Source organism: Podarcis pityusensis, assembly GCF_964106645.2.
Source record: "Podarcis pityusensis genome assembly, chromosome: 3".
In the NCBI taxonomy this organism is placed as follows: domain Eukaryota; kingdom Metazoa; phylum Chordata; class Lepidosauria; order Squamata; family Lacertidae; genus Podarcis; species Podarcis pityusensis.
Window position 1 is genome coordinate 2,450,409 of NC_138026.1, and position 25,929 is coordinate 2,476,337.

The 25,929-nt window shown below is 43.1% G+C and overlaps 1 protein-coding gene across 5 annotated transcripts in view; it reads left to right on the plus strand.

Moving 5' to 3' along the window:
- WDPCP (WD repeat containing planar cell polarity effector) overlaps positions 1 to 25,929 on the plus strand; it is a 201,504-nt gene that overhangs the window by 4,049 nt on the left and 171,526 nt on the right. For 3 of the 5 annotated variants that reach the window (XM_080997391.1, XM_080997394.1, XM_080997395.1), the window contains exon 1: positions 13,187 to 13,215. The exons of 1 other annotated variant lie outside the window; for it this stretch is intronic. In XM_080997391.1, coding sequence (XP_080853517.1) covers positions 13,202 to 13,215 — 14 coding nt within the window. In that variant the 5' untranslated portion in view covers positions 13,187 to 13,201. Of the gene's footprint in view, positions 1 to 2,540; positions 2,606 to 13,186; positions 13,216 to 25,929 lie in introns of those variants that run through there. One more of the 5 variants, XM_080997393.1, reaches the window with a different exon arrangement.

Consider the following 25,929-nt stretch of genomic DNA (forward strand, 5'->3'; position numbering starts at 1 on the left):
AGTAAAAGCCATGGTTTTCCCAGTAGTGATGTATGGAAGTGAGAGCTGGACCAGAAAGAAGGCTGATCGCCGAAGAATTGATGCTTTTGAATTATGGTGCTGGAGGAGACTCTTGAAAGTCCCATGGACTGCAAGAAGATCAAACCTATCCATTCTGAAGGAAATCAGCCCTGAGTGCTCACTGGAAGGACAGATCGTGAAGCTGAGGCTCCAATACTTTGGCCACCTCATGAGAAGAGAAGACTCCCTGGAAAAGACCCTGATGTTGGGAAAGATGGAGGGCACAAGGAGAAGGGGACGACAGAGGATGAGATGGTTGGATGGTGTTCTTGAAGCTACCAGCATGAGTTTGATCAAACTGCGGGAGGCAGTGGAGGACAGAAGTTCCTGGCGTGCTCTGGTCCATGGGGTCATGAAGAGTCGGACACGACTAAACGACTAAACAACAACAACAAAGATTAGATTACTGCAATGAGCTGCCCTTGAAAGCCATCTGGAAACTCCAGTTGGTGCAAAAGCAGTGGCAAGGGTCTGATGGGAGCCTTATTATGCAAGTATGACACTGGCTGTGTTGGTTTCCAGTGTTGCGCTCTCAATACAAGATGGTGATTTAAAGCCTACATGATTTGGGACCTTGGTATCTGAAAGACACTGTTCTTGTATGAACCTACACACATTACAGTAATCAGGAAAGGATCTCTTAAGTAGTAGTGTAGGAAGGGGTGTGGGGTGCCCCGGGTGGCACTGGGGCTGCAGGGTGCCCCAGTCACTGCCTCCTAGTCCCTCCTGGCCCCCCTCCCAGGCACCCTCCAGACTTGCAGAATATCCTAATTTGGCCTGTAGGTAACAGCTCTACGAACACATTCCCAATAGTGGTTTGCTTTACACAACAGACTCCCTCTTATTGTTGAAAAGAAGAATCCTTTCGTGTTGCCAGATAATAGAAAGGCTGAGGCTGCAACGCCTGCAGGAGGCTTTGCTAACAAGAGGGAAACCCCTCAGGGCAGAAGCGGGGAAGGAGCTCTGACTGGGCTTCTGGGGGTTTCCCAGAGTGGAGTGGCTGTGGAAGTGAAACGGGAGCCAGAAATGTTGCGCTGGACCTGGGCTGGGCCTGGAAGGAGGTGCCTGGGGCATCTGCTGCTCTGGAGCGGACTCTTAAGGAGCTCCGCCTCCGGAGTCCTCTCACTGGGCCATGACACTTGCACCCATGTAGCCGCCACCATCGTGCATGATGTCGTCGAGCCCCTGCCAATCCTGGAGAAGCTGCCACTGCAGATGGACTGCTTGGCCATGTGGGTGAGTCAGCTCCAAAGGGCCCAGTGCTGTCTGAAGAAGCAGTGCAGGAGGCAGGCTGTTTTTGGCCAGCACTGGGCCGGCATGTATGTACTAGCTGCATCTCTCCTGGGAGGGACGAATTTGCTTGGGCATGAAGAAACCAGGTAACTTGCTTCAATTGCATATTCAGGCAAAGGGTCAAACAGCTAGGACCCAACTCAGTCTGATGATGGCTGTTGCTAATAACGAGGGCAGGGAAAGAAATACAGGGCTCTTGGAAGTGGATGTGTATATGACAAGTCAGTCTTGTGAGTACGTATTTTCAATTAGACATTCACAGGTCAGGTTATAAAGGGAAAGTCCTTCCTATTTGCCAAGTATACACAATTCCTATGCACAAATAAACTGCCTGTTGAGTTGTGGGGTACAATTTGCATAATGACTGGAAAGCTGAAGAAATGCAAATGTTGTCGTATGACAATGGAGTGTTTTTGTGTGTGTGCGTGTGTGTATTCTTTGAAAGTTTTGCAATTGGTTTCCCATCTTACTAGGAAGCCTGCTTTACTTTCACTGTATTTCTGATGAAAATTTGTGAAGTTTTGTCCTTGAAATCAGTAAGCTTTGTAGGCGAATTATTCTACTTTATTATGAAGTTACTTTTAAAATGGCCTTCCTACTGTGTTTTGAGAAATGAAAGAATAGTAGAAGACTGGATAATTCCATGAGGCTGTGGTGCATGTTAAATAACTTTATCCGGCATAATTTCCTGGGATTTGCATAGTGAACTTTCATCAGCTGCAAAAAGCATTCCAGTGACACAGACCAGGCTAAATTGAGAGGCCCAATATGCAGTGAAGTGAGATTGGAGGCAGGCAACTGCAAGAATGGAAGCAATGAAATGAGTTGTTCTAGCAGGATGACTTTCTGTGGAAATTTACATAATTGCCACTCTAGCACAGTGTTTCTCAAACTTTTCTGACCGTGTCCCCCTTCCAACCTTGTTTCCTTCCTGTGGCCCCTCCTGTCCTACCGGTAGAAAGGTAGCTATTTAAATGTTTTGTTTTGATAAAGAAAAATAAGGGTGGTTTGCTTTTGCTGCCCCACCCCCCAAGGGACTGAGTCCCCGAAGTCCATGATCGGTCAGAGATGAATGGATGGAGGCAGGATGCAGCGAAAGCAAGGCAGATCTTTATTTCTCTGTTGCAGCCCCCCCCAGCAAGGAGGCAAGAGAGACCCAGAACCAAGAAGAAACATCTCTTTTAAGGGTTTTCATTTTGGTGTGGAGAAGGACATCCCCTCTACAACAGTCAGAAATTATATCATACATAAGGTTGGGGTTTATTTTTTTACTGTGGCTCAGGCCACAGGTGTGATATTTCTGAGGATTTAGCAAGTTTTACATCGTTCCAGACACAGTTTACACAGTCTTGTGCCGTGGCCCCCCATTTACACAATTTTCACCTGAGGTCACCTTGAAATATCCTGGGGGTCCCCAGGGGCCGTATCTGTGACAAATGAGTTTTAATAAAAAAAATGTTCTATTTACAAATGAAACATTTAAATAGCTACCTTTCTACCTGTAGGACAGGAGAGGCCACAGGCAGGAAACCAGGTCGGAAGGGGGCCACAGTTGGAAAAAGGTTGAGAAACACTGTTCTTGGGTTTAAGCTCTATAAACTTTTGTGTTTACTTTTTAGTAAAGTTGCATAGGATTGCACTTAGTAATGTTATTAAAATGATTGCTGCAATTTTCAGTCTACCTAGAAGGGAATGAGGGTTGACCTGTACAGTAAACATCTTATAGGTAAGGAACATAAGACACGTGAAACAGTTAAAACTACAGTAAATCTACTTGGTGTCTAAATTCATTGATCCAAACTAGCAGTTCATTCTGTTAAAGTAGGAAATGGGACACAAAACAACTGTGCCCATTTAGATACCTTTTTTTTGTACTTCTCAGCACCAGTCAAGTAATCTTGAACTCAAACTGCAGGAAATACTTGGAATTCCACTGTAACAATATCCAGCAGAGAATATTTAAGTAGTATTAAGTTTCAAATACCTGAAGCAAAATGCTCTTCAAGCATCATAAGCAGTTGCAGCTTATAAGAACTAGTATAATCTAGTTTCTTTTTACCATTTCCCAAATGAGGCATAGTTTTAATTTTGTCACCAGAAATTTACTGCAGGGGGGAAATGAATATTGCATTTCATTAAAGATTGTCTAAACTTTAGTATCCCAGGTAAGGCTGGGTGATATCTAATTTTCAACATATCACCAGCTAAACATCACAATATTTTAATATATCACGATATATGGGTCTAACTCTTAAACTGACAAATTTTTACTTACTTTTAACGTATTGTTACAACTGTTGTGTTATAGTAGTACTGTACCAGTAATGTTTAAATTAGCACATTTTGTCTAAAAATAAAGCTCTAGAAGTAATCAGTAGCATAGATATCAACACCAGTTATTTGATTGTTTGTTAATTTTCTTTTCTACACCAGGCCAAAATAGAAAAAATAGAATGAATAAATTTTAACAGAACAAAAGATTTTTAAATAATATTTTTATTGCAAAAAATGTGCATTTCTTTTATAAACCAGGCTAAACCCCTAGTAACACCAATACGATATAATTTTTTTAACGGCAGGAATCTTGTCTTCAGCTTATTTATAGAATTATAGAGTTGGAAGAGAACCTGAGGGCCATCTAGTCCAACTCCCCTGCAATGCAAGAGTCTCAGCTAGATCATACATGACAGGTGGCCATTCAACCTCTGCTTAAAAACCTCCAAGGAGTGGTCGGTTGGCTGGATGCTCTCATTCTCTCTTTGCTGCTCAGAGTAGGAAAGCCTCCTGTCAGACCAGTTACCAGGAACGTGCTTTGAGACCGTGTGACAAGCTGACAGAAATATCCCCAGGAGTCCCTCTAAATTAATGTGGAACGATAGGGGTGTCTGTAGGACAAGAAAGAGGGTGGCTTTGAGAGTTTGGTGAAACCATGTAGACCATGTGAACATGTGGATGGAATAGTTTCACATGCACCAAGTGGAATAAAACAGGTTGATGTGATAGTATGCTAATTTTGGTGAAACCTTTGCTTTACCTACTAACTTACATGAAAGTGAGTGGAACACAAAGGGACCTCTTTATCAGATCCTGGTGAGAATAAGTTTGATCACAGTCATTCATACATTGGTAACATTCTGATAAGATCATCATGCTCTGAATAGTAGAACTACCTCTGAAATGCAGTGCTATAGAGTTCTAAATAGCCCAAAGGAAAAACAGAATACTAGCTTTATGTTGATTGCTCAGGCTCAGTTCACCTTGTTTGTTGTTGTTGTTGTTCAGTCGTGTCCGACTCTTCGTGACCCCCTGGACCAGAGCACGCCAGGCACTCCTGTCTTCCACTGCCTTGTTCACCTTGTTTAGGTTGATATATACTGTATTTTTGCTCTATAAGACGCACCCGACCATAAGGCGCACCTAGTTTTTAGAGGAGGAAAACAAAACAAGATAGCAACACAAAGCCTCTTGAGCGAAGAGGGAGGAGCACTCCGGCTGCGCTCAAGAGGCTTTGCGTGTCTATCCCTGAAACCAGAAGAGCAAGAGGGATCGGTGCACCAATCCCTCTTGCTCTTCTGCCTTCAGCGATAGCTGCGCAGCCTGCATTCGCTCCATAAGACGCACACACATTGCCCCTTACTTTTTTGGAGGGGAAAAGTGCGTCCTATAGAGTGAAAAATACAGTATATTTTGCTTATATATTTTTTTTATTGAATTTAAATGTTACATCACAAAATTAAAAAGAAAATCATCGGTTAACAAAAATATGTTATATAGAAAGTAAAATGTTACTAAAAAATAAATGTTACATATACATAAAAGAAAGTTCTTCCATTCTTTAAACCCTTAAATTACATCCTCCTGTATGAACCTGCCCACAGTAAGTGTCCAGCAAAAGACTAGCTCTGTGTCCTCTCATGTTCAGAGAGATAGTGGCTGCATGCATTGGGTCAGGTTTTCCCCTGCCCTGGACTTTGACACTCTTCTCTCAACCAGCCACATGCCATGTTGCTTATTTGGCCATATATGCTTTCTACTTCCAACAGTTAAGTTGGTCAGGCAATAGATGGAGAGAAGCTTGTTTCTAAGACTGCAATCCTATACACTTAAACCTGGAATTAAAATCTCATCAGACTTGGATCACACCCATAGCATACATTTAAATCACCCCTATACCACTTTAGGGGATGTGGGTGGCGCTGTGGGTTAAACCACAGAGCCTAGGACTTGCCGATCAGAAGGTCGGCGGTTTGAATCCCCGCAACAGGGTGAGCTCCCGTTGCTCGGTCCCTGCTCCTACCCACCTAGCAGTTCAAAAACACATCAAAGTGCAAGTAGATAAATAGGTACCGCTCCGGCGGGAAGGTAAACAGCGTTTCTGTTTGCTGCTCTGGTTCGCCAGAAGCGGCTTAGTCATGCTGGCCACATGACCCAGAAGCTGTACACCAGCTCCCTCGGCCAATAAAGCGAGATGAGCGCCACAACTCCAGAGTTGGCCACGACTGGACCTAATGGTCAGGGGTCCCTTTACCTTTACCTTTATACCACTTTAGCAGTCATGCTGTCTCCCAGAGATTCCTAGGAAATGTAGTTGTTAAGAATGCTGAGGGTAGCTTTGTGAGCGGTCTCCTCTCAACAGCCATAACAAACTGCAGTTCCCAGGATTCCTTGCAGGAACCAATGACTGTTAAAGTGGTATAGGGGTGATCTAAATGCATGCTGTGCATGTACCGGTAACTTTACTGTGGCTTATGCTTGAGTATACATGGATAGGATTAAGCTGTAAATCATTCTTTTAAGATGAACATTCAAATGTTATTGGGGTTTTAATAGGTGATGTAGTATACCATCAGAAGACCTTTTTCTCCATCATGGACTGGTTGAGCAAGATCCAGTAGTTCCAAGATTCCTTTTGCTGGGAGCTGTGTGACGTCAGGGATCAATAACAATGAGGCCCAAAAAGGCTACCTGATTTTATTGTGGTTCCATGTGGGCATCATACAGTTCCTCTGTTCCTCTACTACAATGGTTCCCAATTAGCTAATTACTGAGGACCCCTTATTTTTCAAAAGCCAAGCCACGGACGCCCTACTTTTGAAATTTTTGATAACTCTATGCTGGTTACCTCTGCAAAGCAATTTTTTGAACAAAATGTGGGGTAGCTCCTAATAAGCAATGGATTTTAGGTGCACTAAAAAGCAGACTAGGGCTGGGTGATAGCTGGTTTTCAACATCATGCATCAGCAGCTAAGCATCATGATATCCTGATGTACCACGATGTGTGGTCCTCCCCCCCAAAGATGGACCTGGCGATGGTGGGGGGGGGGAGTCTAACGGAGACCTCACCCCATTGCTGGCTTGTGCTGGAGGCAAGGTGGGGGCTCCTTTAAACCTCTCCCTTGAGGGGAGTGCAACTGCACGCCTCTCAGTGGAGAAGTGTGGCACAGCGTTCACTTCCCCAGCTGGGGCTGAGGGGGGTCTGGGATGCCTTACCTCCCAGCTAGCAGAGAACTACAGTCTATGTCTCTGCTCTCCACAAAACTCTCCTTCCTGACTGCTTCCTCTGGACTTTTTAAGCTCAGCAGTTCCAAGAGATCTTCATGGGTCCCAGGTGGTGCCATCTGCTTGCTGCTCCACCCATCTCTTACCTTGCCTGATTACACTGTTACCCTGGCCACTTACAGGTAACTCACAACATACGCACATTTAACTTGCGCACATTCAGCTTTCCACACTTTGCAAAAAATGTTAAAAAAAATTAAAAGGGAAAAGGGGTGGGTATCCAAGAAAAAAGATTTTGTCAATCCCAGCTGTGGAGCTGGTAAAGCTGTAGGTTGCAAAGGAACAACTGAGAGGCTTAGAATGTACTCTTGATTGTTCCTCTATAACGGACTTCTTCAACCTCAGCCCTCCAGATGTTTTTGGCCTACAACTCCCATGATCCCTAGCTAGCAGGACCAGTGGTCAGGGATGATGGGAATTGTAATCTCAAAACATCTGGAGGGCCGAGTTTGAGGAAGCCTGCTCTATAAGCAGGGCTGCCTTTTAAGTTCAGTGCTGACTTGAATTCAAGTCAAGACTGCAAATGAAGAATTGAGAGTGAATTTAGTGTGCTTTTGATTCTTTGAAATTATATGACTCTATAGGTCATTGGAAGACGTGTGGCCTGCATCCATCTGTCAAATATTGCTTTGTAGAGAATCACAGGTGATGTGTATCTGGAACTGTGAGTTGTGTCTCTGGAACTGTTTGAATTGTGCTACTTAACAAGTTCTTCAAGATTTTCTATAGGATTCCAACCCCTGGATAAAGGTACCCCCAGGGTGTAGATTAAACTGACAGGTGGGTTAGAAACTGAAATCTATCAATATTCTAATGATTGCTTAGGCTGCTTCAAAGTGTTCTTTAATATTTTCCCAGCATTAAAATTGTAGCAATAAAAATTGAATGTTACCCAAGTGCTGAAAAGAAATATGTAAAATACGTTCTATTGGTTCTGTTCTTGACTAAACTGAAACCTTGCAATTATCATGCAATTGTATGTAGTTAATTGTATAACATATGTTTTTAGTGTAATTGCTTCTCTTTCTTTGCAGTGAAATCATTTTCCATTTTAGGTATTGACCTACTGACCCAATGGAACTTGATTTTCACCTTCAGTTTCCCCCCTCTAGTTCACTTTCTTCTCTTTCTTCCTGCTGTGATCAAAGGGGTCCCATTATCTTGAAAGAGGGGGAGAAGGACATTCTTGTTCGGTATTATTTACACCGGACAAGAGGGTACACAGAGACTGAACATGGAGCCCGGCACCACTTCCGTTGCGGAACTCTGCAAGCTATCCGTGCCTCCCGCAAAAATCCTCCTCAGGCCTCTTTCTCTTGCCGGTAGCAGAGCGAAACACAGCGGTGAGAAGCAGAATGCAGCACGTGTGGAATAAATCAGAGCAGACACAAGGCAGTCCTTATCTACTCTTGCCTTTTAATCATGAAGAATAACATCATAAATTCAGACCTGGCGAGAACTGACACATTCTCCCTTTCGCATCACGTCCGAAAGTCAGACTGAAACACACGGAGTCAAACCCCTCCCTTAAGTGTTTCTAACCACGCCTCAGGAAAGAGACGTCACCAGAACTCTTTAACTCTGTGAGTTCTGAAACCATTAACACCCCCTCTCGTCACGAATCCTGAGGGAAACTGTGAACCCCTATTTACAGACCTCTTTGAGTTCAACTCACCTCCCATTGCCTTTTGCCTCCCACTGGCATCTATCCCAGGCAATTGTTGAATCCCTTCCACACTCCCAGAATCACACTGTGCGAAACCAACCCACGCACTGGTGACCTGAAACCTCTCCGGTGGAATCCCCTTTGTGGTCCGAGTTGACCGCCGGAGCACAACCTCGGGCGCTCCTCCTGACCCACTGGGGTCAGCAAGTGTGTCTCCAGCAAGCTCAAAAGACTCCCCCTCTGACTTGCTGCGTCTTCGGGCTTCCCGCACTTGGCTAACAGGAGATGAAGGCTCACTCTTGGGTTCCCTCTTAACCTGTGGAGAAACCCACCCCTGTGCTTGACCATCATCAGAAACCTGGTCTTCAGCAACAGGCTCCGCCTCTGCCTCTCCTTCCTCCCTTTCTTCCTCCTTTTCCTCCCCCTCAGAATCGGACAAGCAGTCTGAGAGAAAATCAGAACCATACCTAGGCTGTGACCAACCATCCTGCTCAAAGAACTCAGCATGCTTGCTGACCAGCAGCGTGGTCTGATCACCCTCTGGGTATGCAAACTTCCACCCATTTGTTGCAGGATCATACCCACAGAAGATCATGTCCTGGTACCTAGGACCACCCTCCTTCCGTTGCGCTGTTGGTATTGGCACTGAAGCCTTGGAACCAAACGAACGGAAGAAATGCACCTGTGGCTTCCTCTTGTGCAACAGAAAATACGGTGTGTCACCTACATCGTGATTGTAGGACCTGTTAAAAACAAAGTTGGCAGCTTTCCAAGCTTCACTCCAAAAGCTCTGAGGCAGCCCAGAGTCACCCAGCAAAACTCTGACAGCTTCAGCCAGTGTTTCACTCCTGTGCTGTGCCACGCCTCTCCCTTGAGGAGACTTTGCACCCGTCACGTGGTGACGTATTCCTTTTTCCTTGAAAAACTCCTCCAGAGCAGACCCAGTAAACTGTGACCCTCGGTCGCTCTTGAACCCTTGCACCCTGGTGGAAAACCTTCGTTCCACTTCCGCAACCCAATCCTGGATCAGTTGCGCCGCCTCCCCCTGTGATTTGAGAGAGAAACACCAGCCAACCTGGCTGTGGTCATCTGTCAGCGATAGCACATACTTGGCCCCACCCAGACTCTCACACCTCATGGGTCCTGACAGATCTGTGTGAATCAACTCAAAAGGTTTTGTGGTTACCCTCTTTACCCCGGGAAACCTGCACCTTTGAACCTTGCTGCATGCCCTGCACACTAGGGATCCCTCACATGGTGTGATTTTACAACCTTCGGTGCAGCCTGGCAGCCTCTTAACATCCTCCAGACAAGCATGAGACATTCTCTTGTGCCATACATGAACACATGAATCATGGCTGGGAACACTAGCACACTGCGCCTGTGCTTTCCCTGCATTCCCACCACCCTCCAGAGGTGTTTCCAGAACAAAGAGATTGTCCTTGCTCTCCACGTTGACAAGTTGCCTCCCCCCTCTGAAAATGGAACAGGTGTTATTTTCAAAACAAATTTTGTATCCCTGCTTCGCCAGAGCAGAAACCGATAACAGGCAACACTTCATCCCTGGTACAATGAAGCACTCCAGCTCAGCCTGCAAAACAGAATTATAGACATTTGCCACTTTAGATACATTTCGTTTTTTCCCGTCAGCAAATTTACAAGTCATTCCAGTTAAAACAGCCCTGCAATTCTGCAGCTCCCCAGCAGATGGCGTTATCAGGTGATGACTCGCTCCTGAGTCCAGCACCCACTTCATAGTTGTGTCCCTGCTGGCATTGTTGTTCAAAGTTGCCAGAGAAGCCGCGAGATGATAACAGTCTCCCTTCTCTGAGTCACGTCCCTCCTTCGCGTTCCCACGCTGGCCTCCTCTCCGAGACTGGTTCCCATGAGAACTCAGCTGGTTGACCTTGGGGACATCCTGCCCGGCCTCTCTGCTCCTCTGCGGACAAGCCCGTTTTAGGTGGCTGTTCGATCCACAGACATAACATCGACGAGTGGAAAAAGCCTGAACACAGCTCTCATCTGGCTTGCCCCCCCCACCTCTGCAACCGGTGGAGCTGCCTGCGCCAGACCTGCCTTCTCGGACACGCCTCTCCTGTTCGTCCGAAAGACGCCCTGTCACGTACGATAGCGTCAAATCCTGTGGACTCATCGATTCCATAGACAGACACAAATTGTCATAACTTTTGTCCAGAGAGCTGAGCAAAATATAAACCTTCAGCTCTTCTGAAAAGTTGACCTGTAACAGGCGCAACTCATTGAAAACAGATAGCATCTCAGTAACATGCTGTCTGATGTTCCCACCGGGACGCAGCTTCATCTCAAACAAGCGTCTGGTGGTGTGGATCTTTGCACCAGCCGTGGTTCTGTGGTGCACCCTCTCAAGGGCTTGGTAGGCCTCCTGAGCAGTCTCAAGCCCTTCAACCAGAGGAAGTTGGGAACCCTCCAAACTGAGCACTATAGCTCCCAGGGCTTTCTGGTTTTTCCTCTGCGACGCGTGAGCAGCCGCTATGTCCGCTGCCGCTGCTCCTGCTGCAGGTGGTGGGAGAGGGGGCCCCTGGGTCGCCTCCCACAACCCCTTGGCTACCAGCCAGGCCTTTAGCTTCCGGCTCCATTCGGCCCAATTTTGTCCATTTAATTTCTCAAAGGGAACTGAGAATGATTCACGATCGTCTGCCATCTCCTCCCCGGGGGCTAAGCTTACTCACGTCTTCCGGCAGTAGCTTCCTCCGCCTCCCGGCTCCGGCAGATCGCTTCTCCCCAGCGAGCTCCTTCCAGCTTCAAAGACACAGCTCCAGAGCTCCAGCTGGACCCCAGCAACTTTCCTGCTGGCTTCCCCCACACGTGGGACGTTCCTGCACTGCTTCAAAGCTTTGGCGAGCTCCCATAACCTGTTCGGTATTATTTACACCGGACAAGAGGGTACACAGAGACTGAACATGGAGCCCGGCACCACTTCCGTTGCGGAACTCTGCAAGCTATCCGTGCCTCCCGCAAAAATCCTCCTCAGGCCTCTTTCTCTTGCCGGTAGCAGAGCGAAACACAGCGGTGAGAAGCAGAATGCAGCACGTGTGGAATAAATCAGAGCAGACACAAGGCAGTCCTTATCTACTCTTGCCTTTTAATCATGAAGAATAACATCATAAATTCAGACCTGGCGAGAACTGACACATTCTCCCTTTCGCATCACGTCCGAAAGTCAGACTGAAACACACGGAGTCAAACCCCTCCCTTAAGTGTTTCTAACCACGCCTCAGGAAAGAGACGTCACCAGAACTCTTTAACTCTGTGAGTTCTGAAACCATTAACAATTCTCTTGGCATTTTACCGCTGCTGATTCTCTGAAGCAATGTTTTGTCTCTGAGAAGGCATTCAGTGGTGTAGTTAGCACGTCACATTAAACTATAGTTTAAACTATACTAAAGTTCAATGAGATCTTCAAACCAGATGTCAAGTGTGCCTTTGGGAGAAAGATCAAACTTTTTTTGTTTTTAGGCTGACAAACACCAACATGTACAAGTGATATGCAGTTGCTTTCACTTCAAAAAGTGGGCAAAGTGAGTTTATATTTTAAACATATTGGCATCTCCAGTAGTCTTTACGAGATGTGCTTCAAGGAATCTTATGTTTTTTTAACCATAGAACGAATGATCTTGGGACAAGTTCTGAGGGATTGTTTTGAGAACCTTCTACTATGTTGAAAGATATTTTAGCTAACAGCATGAAGATTGACTGCTTCATTTGTAAAGGGAAGGATTAAAAGAGTTAGTCAGAAGTCATTACACTGAATTACATTTTCTTGCTGACAGTGATTGAGATATGTTAGTAATAACTCGAATGTGTAGGTGCCTTTTTCCTCACAGTGTGTTTGGTCTTTTATGAATACTTGAAGTAGTCCCAGTAGTGGGTCATCTAAGAAAATAGACAGGGTTGTATCCATTCAGGGCCAGCCTAAGACATTTTGGCACTTGAAGCAGACCCTAAAATGGCACTCTGCTTCACCAGGGTAGAAGGGGTGAGGGACGACCTACAACAGGAACAAAGGGGGAAAGGAAGTTTGGCATTGGGTTCCCCAGTGGATCCTGCCGCCTGAGGCTGTTGTCTGATGGGTGGGCCGGCCCTGTTTTCAATGGCTACCTTCTGCCAGCAGAAGGAGGCCTTCTGCTCATGGGAGAGTCTTCAGTCATGCTGAGGCCTCTGCTAAGCTAAGCAAAGAGAAGAAGTGGAGACGATTTCTGCCACTTACTCCGGCAGTAATTCCCCTCATGTCACTCTTCCATGTTGCCTAACACCCTGGAGCAGATTTTTAGAGATGGATGGGACTATACAAGGAAGGAGGAATTGGGAACAATCACCTTCTGCTCTCTTCCATTAGCTGAGGCATTTGCTGGCGCAAAAGGCCTTCTGTGAGCATAATGTGTCTTTTCTAGGGATCAGACAAATATGGAATTTGGGCCCATCTCTATGCCGCTGACAGACTTCCAGCCCCAAGGCAGTAGGGAAGCTTGAATTAGCCACACCATCCCATATTGCCCAAACTGTACACGGGTTAAGGGCATAGCTCTTAACAGCTGCATTTTCCTGGCAGTTTGAAATCTGAGTAAACATTGAACTTAGCACAACATGCTAATTGGAAGGTGGGAGGTTTATTTGCTAATTGAATGTTCTCATATTATATGTAGCAGAAGAAGCCTTTGAAATAATTAGGGTTGGACATTTGACCTGTCAAAAATACTAGAACAAATGATTAAGACTTAACCAGGTGTTTAATTTTTAAAGCCCTAGTCAGCAATTAGTTTTGCTAGAGGAAAGGAAGATAGTAAAGAACCAGGCCTTTGCCATGCTCCAGGGTAGACCTCTGGCAGGCTCATTGCTATAGTGATTGCTCCAGTTGTTGATTCCTAATTTAAAGCATTGATTATTCCATGTTGCAATAAGAAAAAAAGAAAACTAGGCTGCCATCTTCACAAAGTAGAATTCTAGATGTTTTTTGATTGGTCAGATAATAAACAACCACAACTGGTCAGTTGATTGGCACCTGAATCCTAGAAGAAATACTTGAAGATCATGGCCACAGTTACCACAAAGTCTTCAGAGGATGATGGGCTAATCCAACTAAAGCATGCTTCCCCAAACTCGGCCCTCCAGATCTTTTGAGACTACAATTCCCATCATCCCTGACCACTGGTCCTGTTAGCTAGGGATCATGGGAGTTGTAGGCCAAAAACATATTGGAGTGCCAAGTTTGAGGAAGCCTGAACTAAAGCAAAATAAAGCTCATATCAAATTAGGCTTCATTTAATTATTTGTTTGCAAAACCTTGTTAGAAGCATGATCCATGTTTGGGTTTTAGGCATGTCTGTATTGTTTGGCATGAAAACAACTGTGGGAATCAACTGAGAAATGAGAGTGGTGTGTTGAGGTCTCCTTCCTATGCAGTAGGAAAAGTGTTATTTTATATTTGCATGATCTGCCATGGGTTCTGCCTCTGATTATTAGTGGTATGTGCACAGGTGTCAGAGTTTGTGGTAACATTTCAAAATTTTGTTAGAATCAAACTTATTGTTTATGATCAGTTACATGGAGAAGATTTGCTTGTTCATTTGTGTTAGAGGGTTATTTCTTTGTGCTGCAGTCAATACCAATTCATGTTTATATTTCCCTGTCTTCAATTTATTCAAAGTCTCTCCAACCTTTTTTTCTTCATTTATGTAATGAATGAACCTACTTTTCTGAAGAACAGCATAATATAATTTAATATATACCTGTTGAAATCCAAAACGTGTACTTCGTACACTTTTCTCCTTCTGAGTACATCTGGGGTGACTAACCTGTGGTCCTCCAGATATTGTTGTACACCAGATTCCATCTGTCCCAGGCAGTAGTCATGGGTAGTGGGAGCTGTACTCCAGCAGAATCCAGAGGGTCAAAGGTTAGTGGCCCATTTTCTAAAATCAATAACAGGTTGCATATTTGTTGGATCAGCTATTTCATGTTTGTGTTCTGTAAGAACCCTCAGATGAGTGCTCTCAAGATCCAGTTGTTAATATTAAATTTATATTTTATCCTCAAAATGTGGGAACTTTTCCACTAATTTCAGTGTGCATTGGATGGCATTATTGATTTAATAATATTTATTTGGTGGGAGGCATTTACACTTCTGTCACAATTGAGGAATGGTGGTCTTTTTGTCCTGGGAAACGTCTCTTGCTGCATCACCATATAGATTTCATTATGTGTAATCTGATGTCATTCAACATTTTCTAATACACAGGGTAACACCTGAAATATGGCTGTTGGCAGTATTTTTCTTGCTCGATTTGAACACTCACTTCTCACTATATTTTAATGTCTCTTAAGAGGCATAACAAATCTTTGTGTAGTTTTTCCATTTGTGCTGGAATGATCATTCCATCACATACACCATCATATCAGTTTCCTTGCTATTTTAAATTTAAAGGGATCTTCTAATTGCATATTCTGTGCCTGTGGTAGTTCTGTTCCTATGGCCTCCAATTTCTTATGATATGCCTTGGATTTTCCTGGAGAGCTAATTTTCTGTATTGTGAATGGGAGTGAAAGCCTCAGGTTCTCTGTTACATTAACAATTTAGAAATATATGAAGAAAAGTCGTTCTTCTCTTCCTGGGCAAGATGGAAGTTACTTGGAATTAAGTAATCCTTTAACTTAAGTAGATATTTATACAGTGGTACCTCTGGTTAAGAACTTAATTCCTTCTGGAGGTCCATTCTTAACCTGAAACTGTTCTTAATCTGAAGCACCACTTTAGCTAGTGGGGTCCCCTGCTGCTGCACCACCACCGCATGATTTCTGTTCTCATCCTGAAGCAAAGTTCTTAACCTGAGGTACTAATTCTGGGTTAGCGGAGTCTGTAACCTGAAGCGTCTGTAACCTGAAGCGTCTGTAACCTGAAGCGTCTGTAACCTGAGGTACCACTGTACATGCTTGAGAACTGGACTGTTCATTTACAATGTCAATGCTTACTGAGATGGGTGGGGAGGACCTCTCTTTTTCAAAACCTGGGATGGGGAGGGAGGGATGTAATCAGTATTAAAAACTCAAATATACAAGCTAGGTGCCAAATGGCTTCTTCAGCCAGGGTTTATAATTGCCAAAATGGAATGCCTAGTAGCCGTTTTGGGGACAGATGGCTCGAAAGTCTTATTTTTCAATACAACTTTTTGGTTCCTAAAATTCTGATTCAGAAGGGGAAAGACAATAGTTTGCTTATTTCTCCTCCCCCAGAACTCTCTTGTATCCCCAAAAATCTGTCTGGCAGGGCTGGGGAACCCCCTGGAACAGGGGCAGTGTTGGGTGCTAGAGGAAGTTTCAGTGAAAACCACATCCTCTTTGTTTCCAGCAGAAGTCCCCACTACAGTGGAACCCATTCTGCAATAGAAGAAAACCTTCCATTGCTGGAAGGATCCAAAAAATTGCATTTTAAATGTTGGAAAATGCAATATATCCAGAAGAGATGTTCTAAATATTGAAACACTTTCATCCTATAAAAGAGAGAATTTTACAGGATGTGTTGCTAGTGTGTGAAAACAGTCAAGATCCAAGGATCCCCAGGCAGGCAGCTCCAGATGGTGGAGATATCAAGTGCTATCCTGGCAAGCATCTTCACTTGATCACAAGTGGCTAATTGTTTTCAATTACATGTTTGAAAAGAGTTGTTACCAATTAGGCCTCTTCTAAGTGCCAATTCTCCACTGTGAAAATGGACAAGAAGATTCCACAATGCCACCTTTTACAGGTATTTTTCCCTGTATAAGACGAGGGGGGTCGGGCGAATGTTTTTTGGCGTGAGCCCGAGATTGTAAGCGGCGATTGGCCGCTTGATGGTTTGGGGGGGGAGATGCCGAAAATCACTCACCCGCCAGAACGCAGCAAACAACCGCTGCATGCTTTTTAAAAAGAAGAATTGTGACACACACAGCTTTATAGTGGTCCATAGACTCAAAATACACAGTACAAACAATGGTATATATCACTGTTAAGGCGTAAGAGCCGCCTTGCTAGCCAACAGAGGAGCTTTAGCCTGTACAGTGGTACCTCGGGTTAAGTACTAAATTTGTCCGGATGTCCGTTCTTAACCTGAAACTGTTCTTAACCTGAAGCACCACTTTAGCTAATGGGGCCTCCCGCTGCTGCCGTGCCTCCGGAGCCCGATTTCTGTTCTCATCCTGAAGCAAAGTTCTTAACCTGAGGTAATATTTCTGGGTTAGCGAAGTCTGTAACCTGAAGCGTATGTAACCCGAGGTACCACTGTATATACTGATTTCTGATTCTTGCTGCCTCCGAGAGAAAGTTTGCTACAGCCTTATCCTCAAGGAGAATCTTATCATAAAAGGAGTCAGCAATTCCAGGTTGTTCTGCTAATATTGGTTTGACAAACGCTGTCTAACCTGTTTATACAGACTAGATTATAATAAAATGTGTTTCATACATTCAACATCCTGGGAACATGGGCACAGCCTATCTTGGTATGGGATGCCAGCCACTCTTCCACTCAACATTTTAGATGGAAAAACATTTAATCTGACCTTTAAAAACGGACAGTGATAGTTTGGCACGGTCAGATTCTTAAGGCAGGGAGGTGACAGAAAACCCTGCAGATACTGAATTCCTAATGCAGATGAGCCACAGGTCACATATGAGCGAGATTGGAAATCACTGAGGGCAACATCCCATAACCTCTGTTTCACAGTTTTGAGGGCAGTATTAGAGTTGCCATATTTTGAAGAGCAAAAAAGAAGCCACTGCCAGCCCAAGCTGGGGAAAGAGATGTGAAGGTACGCGGGGCCTCATTCCCAAGCTTGGGCTGGCAGCAGCCGCGGCACGCAGAGCAGCCTGCGCCTGAGGAGCCCGAGCCCAAGCCAAATCCCCCCAATAAACAAACAAACAAACAAACAAACAAACCCACCCCCTGGACATTTCTTTTAAAAATAAAAAATTCCTCCCGGATGGGCATGTTGGCCCCCCAAAAGAGGACATGTCTGGGATTTCCTGGGCGTATGGCAACTCTACCCCTGGGCTATTACAAGGGCAGTAGCAGTTCTAGGAGGAACACCAGACAACTGGAGAGATGCTTTAACATCACATTGCCCAGGCATCTCTCTTGGCTATGCTACAAACAGAGTTTAACAGCTTTGTATTTGAAAAGTTAAAATCTGCTATAAATTGGATTGATGGAATTAAAGGTGGGATTATACATCTTTCAGATAAATCAAGAAAAGCCTAGTCTACTGGCATGCCTTACAGAGGGGTGTGAAACTACTGTTTTCTAGAAGTACCGTACTTACCCGTCCATTAGACACCCCCATGTATAAGACCTGCCCCCTATTTTGGGGGACTCAATTTTTAGAAAATGAAGGGAGATTGCCAGAAGTTGTTGAGCCTCTCTCCCTCCCCCCAGCTGCGGGCAGGAAACACTCCCTAGATCATTTCCCGCGTGCAGGTAGGGAGTGTTTCCCTCGTGCAGCAACATCAAGGGAAGTTGTGCTCCAGCCAGCTGGTTGGCAACTTCCCCTGATGCCGCTGCACGCAGGAAACGATCCAGGGAGTGCTTCCCGCGCACAGCGGCATTGGGGGAAGCTGCACGCCGCCAGCTAGCGCTCCCAGATAGCTCCCTGCGCGCAGCGGCTTCTTCCCCCCAATGCCACTATCCATGTATTGGATGACCCCAGTTTTTTGACATGATTTTTGTGTCACAAAACCTCGTCCAGTGCACAGAAAAATATGGTATATTGAAATATTTGTTGTTCTGTTTAGTTGTAAATGTATAGTAGTAGTTTAGGTCAAGGGAAAAAATACTTCATAGTGTTTCTGTGTACTTATTCATACAAGAGATGTCTCTAAGGGGTAGCAAATTCCCCCCCACATATTTCACATATAATGCCATTCACTCCTCCAATTTTCACTCACAGTATACCACTGTTCTATATAGTATAGTAAATAATTGCTCCCTTAATAATAGCCTTCACTGTTGTGATTTTGCTCCACATCAATCCAGAGCAAGTCACAGCTCATAGGTAGCAGAGTAAACAAAGCTTAAACACTATGCAGAGTTCCAAAAAGATTCAGATGCAGTCAGCTTCATCCAGTATTATTTACTGAAGGCAAATGAGCATAACAGTTACGAATCCAACTCTTCTGGATTGGCACAGTCCTTAAGAATCCAGTTGCAGCAAAACCTTAAACTTAAAATAAGACTAAAACTTAGCACTTAAACATACTATGTACAGATCACCACACAGGAATGAAGTAGACAGAACCAAGAAGGAAAGATAAAGTGAAAGCCAGGTTCCTTCTGGCCTGTTATTATTAGGCAGCATGACCTTGGGAGAACGAACTAACAGGACCAGTTGTTTTAAATAAATATTTTTTATTAATTTTTCATTAATAACAATCAAATATGAGCCACATTAATACAATACCATATAATACAATTAAAAGAGCCAATTATCCCATTCCAAATTAAACATATTTGAGTGACTTGCCATGTTCTGATTTAGGAGATAATGTTCCTTCGTCCTGCTCCAATCCTCTTATTTAATCCAAATAATACAGTTCCAGTCTTGATCCTTTATTTTAACAGCCACTGATGTGATGACTTTCGTTCATATTTAACTATTCCATATCCACTAATTTGCAAGAGGAGTTTACCGTATTTTTCCGTGTATAAGTAGGTTTCCCCCCTAAAAAATAATGTCAAAAATTAAGGGGCATCTTATACATGGATACATCTCGCCCCATTTTCTTAAATCTGAGTCCCCCCAAATAGGGGGTGTTTTATAAATCGGGGCGTCTTATAGACGGAAAAATACAGTATACATTGGAACCTTGGGTTGCGAACATGATCTGTGCGGGAGGCATGTTCGCAACCCGCACCGTTTGCAACCCGCAGCACTGCGTCTGCGCACACGCGGGTTGCGATTCAACGCTTCTGCGCATGTGCAAGCGCTGAAACCTGGAAGTAACCTGTTCCGGTACTTCCAGGTTCGGCACAGTGCGCAACCTGAAATTGCGTAACCTGAAGTGTCTGTAACCTGAGGTACCACTCTCCAGATTGAGACCTTGCACTAAGTGGCATCTTGTCTCCTTCATCCAGAACATGCCTGTTTTTTAAGTCCAAAGTCAGATCCATCTTAAAAAACAGAAGAACCTCTGCTCGTAGTGGCTGCGTTGGAGAGTTTCCGATACGTGCAGTGCTGTGCACTCAGCATTCCCTGTCCCCTGCATTCTGTGGGAATGGGACTGGGGTGTAAATTCACCCCCAACCCTGGGGAGCGGGGGCGTTGCTGCAAGGATAATTATTCTCAAATTATCCTTAATTGGCTGCACTTAGCTGTCTTCCACTATCGTGGGAGCTGCTGTTCACCATAGCGGCAAGCACCAGAAGTCCTAACAGGACCAGTTTGAACCAGCTTAAGCCAAAAGAACACTTGCTCTCAGCATAGAGGAAACTTGTCAGCAAAAAAAGGTTTCAGCTTGCACCAGCTAGAAAGTACTAGCTCAGGGTTAGGCAACTGAAGGCCCAGGGGCCGGATGTGGCCCAATCACCTTCTCAATCCAGCCCCCAGATGGTCCAGGAATCAGTGTGTTTTTACATGAGTAGAATGTATGCTTTTATTTAAAATGCATCTCTGGGGTATTTGTGGGGCATACGAATTTGTTCATTTTCCCCTCCCAAAAAAATATAGTTGGCCCACCACTTGGTCTGAGGGACGGTGGACAGGCCCATGGCTGAAAAAGGTTGCTGACCCTTGTTCTAGATTGTAACACAGAGAGAAGTTTCCAGAACCTTTTTCAATCAAACAGAATAGAAAATATATCTACACTTTAAACCAATACTTTCTGTACTTCAAAAATGCTAGCCACGACATTTACACCCCCAAATTAGTTTTTTTAGTCACCCCAGATTCATACAAAAAACTTCCTGTTCATTTCTAGTCAATTAAATCTTCAGTTTTTAAGCTTACTGGAATCTAATTTGTAGAAGAACAGTTTGGATGGGTAGTGATTAGTGGTTACAAGTACAAAGTTAATATGTCTGCTTTGAAAATATTTGTAAAGTCTGAAACATTGCCATGCATATAATACAATGTTAATTCTGTAAGCAAGTCTTATATCTACTTTTGAGGACAGTAAAGGTGAGCCTAGAGATTCACACTAAAAGTACATAAGATCACTTACTCACCTCCTTTGTCTGTAATGGGGATTGCAGAGTAGGTATCTCTGCTCCCTTTGATGTTTATATAAAACAGATAAAATGCATAAATTGGTTATAATCAAAGATGAATTAAAGCCAAATAGCATCCCAGAGGACAAAGCACCCCAGGCGCCCATCAGCAGCCTCACCAAATGACAGACCTAGAGGAAACTTCAAAGCTGCAAATATAACTGCCAGTGATATCCACAAAGAATCTAGATGCTAATAGAAACCTAATTTTCACAGTTCTGAGATACCCAGGTTTTAGAAAAGAAGTGATGGATACTACTCATAAGCCACCTACTTCGTTAAATGTTTTATTTTGCCACTCTTTCAGAAGTACATCATAATATAACAATTGATTAGTAACACAGAAAGGAAAAACATTTGATATACTTTTTTGAAACATTAGTATGTTACAAAAGTGTCTGAGTCTTCATATGTTTTAGTAGGAAATTCTTCATTTATTGTATTTGATGTAAAATTATACCCAATTACTAAATTGCATATGTTGGGGGGGGGGAGGGGAGGGAAATCATACCAAGATTTCAAAAAAGTTTTTTGGGTGGGAGGGATACCCACAATTGTTACTGCATAATTTTTCTTCTAATATAGTGGCTTAAGTATTAAAAAATAGGTAATTTATGAAATTTTAAATTTATATTTGCATTTCATTATGGATGACATGTTCTAATATAAATATGTGGCAATAAGCTTTGCATTAAGTACACTTTTACACACATTATAACAGTAATATAGAGCAGTAATATTTAATAAGCATATTACTTAATTAGATGCTACTCAAACAAGTAGCAGCCGTGTGTGCATACTTCTTGACTCTAAACTGGCGTAACTCTAAACTTTGCATTACAGTATGGCTAAGAAATGTGAAAATTACCTTCTAGGTAAAAAATGGTTAAGCAAAAATGTCTTAAGTACATTTTTAATAACTAAAAATTAATTCCTATGCATTTGTCTTTAACATCTGGCTCTGTTGTTCAAAGATGGTGTTGTGCAGATTTTTTTATACACTTGTAGACCAAAAAAAGGGGGGGGGGACTTTTACTGGCAAGAAGCCAAATGCAATTTTGTATGCTTACAAAACATACTTTTTCTTTCCATTAATGTTCCTCTGGGGCATTCCTTATTTGACAAAAGTATGTTTGTTAGCCTTATTCCAATAACTTTCCCCCTCTGTATCTTTCCTGAGAGTCTTTGGGGCTCCTGGTGGGGCCGGCCTTGGCCAGAGGGCCGTAGTTTTGGCCTAAGAGCAGAGGGCGAGAGACCAAGCTTTTGCACTGAAAACTGTTGTATTCGGTCATTCAGTACTGTCTGGATTCACAGATTGACAAAATAGACATGTCTCCACAGACTTGAAGTGCTCGTATGCATAACGCGGAGACTGAAATGAAAGTGATTTGAAGAAGAGTTACAATCTAAACTAGATGTCCACAGAATTTTGTGTGGATCATAAGGGAAGCTTACTTTCACATCCACCCATGGGCATGGCCGGGGGGGGGGCAGGGATAAAAATACATAGGTAACGGAGGTTCCGCCCCTCCCAACAAAAGGCTTGCTCCCCCCTTAACAAAAACCCTGGCTACGTCCATGCATCAGCCCCTTTAAACTCCATGATACCCTCATGATGGTCCGTCCTTCGGTCAGAAGAGGTAAGAGATGTGAAGGTTCAAGGAAGGGCCTTTTCAGTAATGGCTTTGCGTATGTAGAACTTCTTTCCCACTGAGGATTGTCTTGCCACTCCATTCTTTTTGATGACGATAAAAGACTTAACTCTTCCACCAAGTTTTTCAACAGGATGGATTTGATGAGTTTTCCCCTTTGTATTGTGCCATGATGCTCTTTTAAATTTTTGATTCAGTTTAATTCTTTTAAAGCTTGTATTTTTTTCCCCTGACTATAGGTGACCATAGGTGAAGAGTGTTATATAAATATTGACACAAACAAATTATGATGCAGCAGTTTGAGATATAATGCTACCTGTATTAACCTGTATAGATTTTTGGTAGTTACTTCAGGAAGTCCCAAGTTAAATCCTTGGGACCTTCAGTTAAATGCTTATGTTGCAGCAAAAGCAACAGAGTCTTGTGGCCCCTTAAATGTTATTTCATTGTATTTCATGGTCTGGAGTTCAGTTCACCTGATGCATACATAACTTTTTTATTCTAAGCTGGCAGGGTGGTTGGTGGTTGGAGTAGATTGCAAGTAATGAAGTCAGGGGAAAATAAAATGCAAAAATTACAGTGGCAGTTGTATTAAGTCTTACATGTATTGAAAATTGTTCTGATGACCAATTGCCAGGCAGTGTTGATTATAAATATCCTGGCATCAATACAATACAAGAATGGTGTAGGTGCAGATTATATAGAAAAGTTCTGCATTAGTTTTAATTGTTGAAAAGAAAAATGAAGATATTGTGCTTTGGAACAGTTACCATATTTGTACATTCTTTGTAGGCTACTTGTCTAAGACAGGCTCACTAACTTTTTTGTACCAGTAGGCACGTTTTGAATTTTGAGCTCTGTGGGGCATGATTAGTGCATACATTTTAGGGTCCCCTCACCGCTGAAAACCTCATGATAACTGTGGAAAGTGAACCCTGTCCTACCTGATCCTGATTGTAGAGACAGCATAAAATTGACACACCCACCCACCAGGACAATATGATGTTGTTGCTGTCTTAATAACATAGTATCATGAAAAATATACCAGGTGGCCACTCCACTTTCTCTTGTTCACCCCTCTTTCTCTCTGAGCAGCTCACTCACATACATGCATGTACAGATCTGTCTCCACCAAAGTGCTGTCTCTCTCTCTTACACGCACAGAGCATACTTTAGCCACATGTTCAGAAAAGGCGACAAAATGTGTAACAAAAGTCTCTGCTGCCAGATGACTGCTGGCAACAAGTGGCTGGCCGAATAGGGCAACCCCTGTCCCTCCTTCCTCTCTCTGTAATATCTTGAGGGCAGAAGAGGGGAAGCAAGCGCCCACCGCCAGCTCCATGTGGGCAGCAAACAGGATGGGCAAACATCTGAGGGGGGGAAGCCATCCCTGCTGCTTTTCATCTCCCAAACACTCTTCCAAACCAGCTAGAGTGCAAAGGAGGGGGCTCTCCCAGGTCTCCACAATTGCGCTGTACTGCCGTTTCCACAGCATATAATATTTCTTGCAAAGAAAAGCAGATGAATGCATGCAATCAGGTTAACAACATCCCATAAAGTGGTTGGTGCACTGGGAGATATGTAGCACAACAACCACCTAAAACAGTAAATTTTATTTTTCCTGTAATGATATCAAAGCTTTTAGTAGTTTAGTTATTCTGGAAGGATCCACATCAACATGTCTCATTAGGAAACTGTCCCCTTAATGTCCTCGAGATAAATTATACGGGTTTGTTCCACTTTGCTAGTCTCCAAAGAAGCTATCTGTTGCTGAACAAACAACACTAGTCACATATTATAAGGCACCATCCTGGAGCTTTCATCATGCACTTTGTAATAGTTTATAGTCTGAAAATAGTAACATTAAATGCAATAGTTAGGCCATTATAATTCTGAGCAAAAGGTTCAACATAAATGGTGTGCAGATGGTAAATAAGGCTGCACCATCACCTCTGCCCCGTAAAAACTTTGTTATGGACTTCTGTTTCAAAATAAATTTCCCCCACTGAATACAGCATACTTAACTAGGGCCACACATTTGAAAGAAACAGAGGAACATGTTCATAGCAGAGCATACAAAATACTGTTAAATAGTTTTAACCCCACTCTAGAGTTCCTGGTCCCTGGTATAAGGAAATAAATCCAGGGTGCCTGAGTCTAGAATCTGAATCTATTCTGAAAACGCATGATGCAACAACTTTGGCTGAAGCAAAACAAGTATGTCTCTGGAAAATCAACTGTGAACCTTTTGTGTGCCACCTTGATTTTTGTTGGGAAAGGCAGAGATATAAATGAAACAAAACTGTTGGTGGCATGCACATTTAGTTATCGTAAGAATCAAAAGAAGAAACCAAATGGGCTGCCTTGGAGTACTTAAAAAAAAATTATTTGCGGTCTGATCTATTCCTTGTACTAATATTCCCAACCTGCGCTAGTGTTTTATTTCAGTTCTTTAATGCATTCAGTTTTATTTCATGTTGAAATGAAGAAGAGTATTGTCCGTGACAGACAATCCTAAATTAGGCCTGGAAAAAGTGAAAGGTTTTTCTTGGAGTATGTAGAAGTTAAGTGGACAAAGACACATATATACAACAAACCTGATGATTTTTTTTTAAATCTGTACATTTCTCACATGGAAGGATGAAAGGACAATAGGTCATCCAATAAATGGAATAAAATATTATGTTTCAACACTAGATGGCACTATTGTGTAAAGCTGTGTAAATTTTTTTATGAACCTTTCCTACCTTTTGAACTGTGAATGTTTATTTAGAAGTTATTTAATTCTGTTTATTTGCAAGGCTCCATAGTATGCCCATCTAATCATTTTTCAAAGCATAATTAAGTGCATCTTTGGAAAGTACTGGTATCACCAAAGTCACATGATGTTATTAAGATATTTGTATGAAAATTATTTACCTTCTAGATCCCGGGGGTGGGGGGAGGAGAGGTCATTCAACCAACATTCTGCAAAACAGGGAGCAGGTAATTTCAGATTCGTTGTGAATATAGTAAAACAGACTTCCCTTGTATTACTTCAAATACTCCTTAAAATGCCTTAGGATTAACGCAATTATGTGTAATACAATATTGTCTAGATTTGAAGCTGTCCATGGATTGGGTGAAAACATGAAATTCAGCTTTTCCTCCTTCTTTGAATAGTCAATGTGGTTTCTCTTCCCCTTGACTACCAAAATTTTGCATTCTTCATGTGGTCCAAAGATATTTAAAAAATTACATTGTATATTCACAATTTTAATAATGAGCCATAATTGGTGTTTTTAACACTTTGATATTAAAATTAAAAAGAGCAGAAGGAAACAATTTTCCTGAGAGTGCACAATATTTTCTTGAACTTTTTGGGTTAATGGGCGTCTTGCTGCAGTAAAAGATTAAAGTCACTAATCAGTGGATGGGTCTCTCTCTTAAAGTTT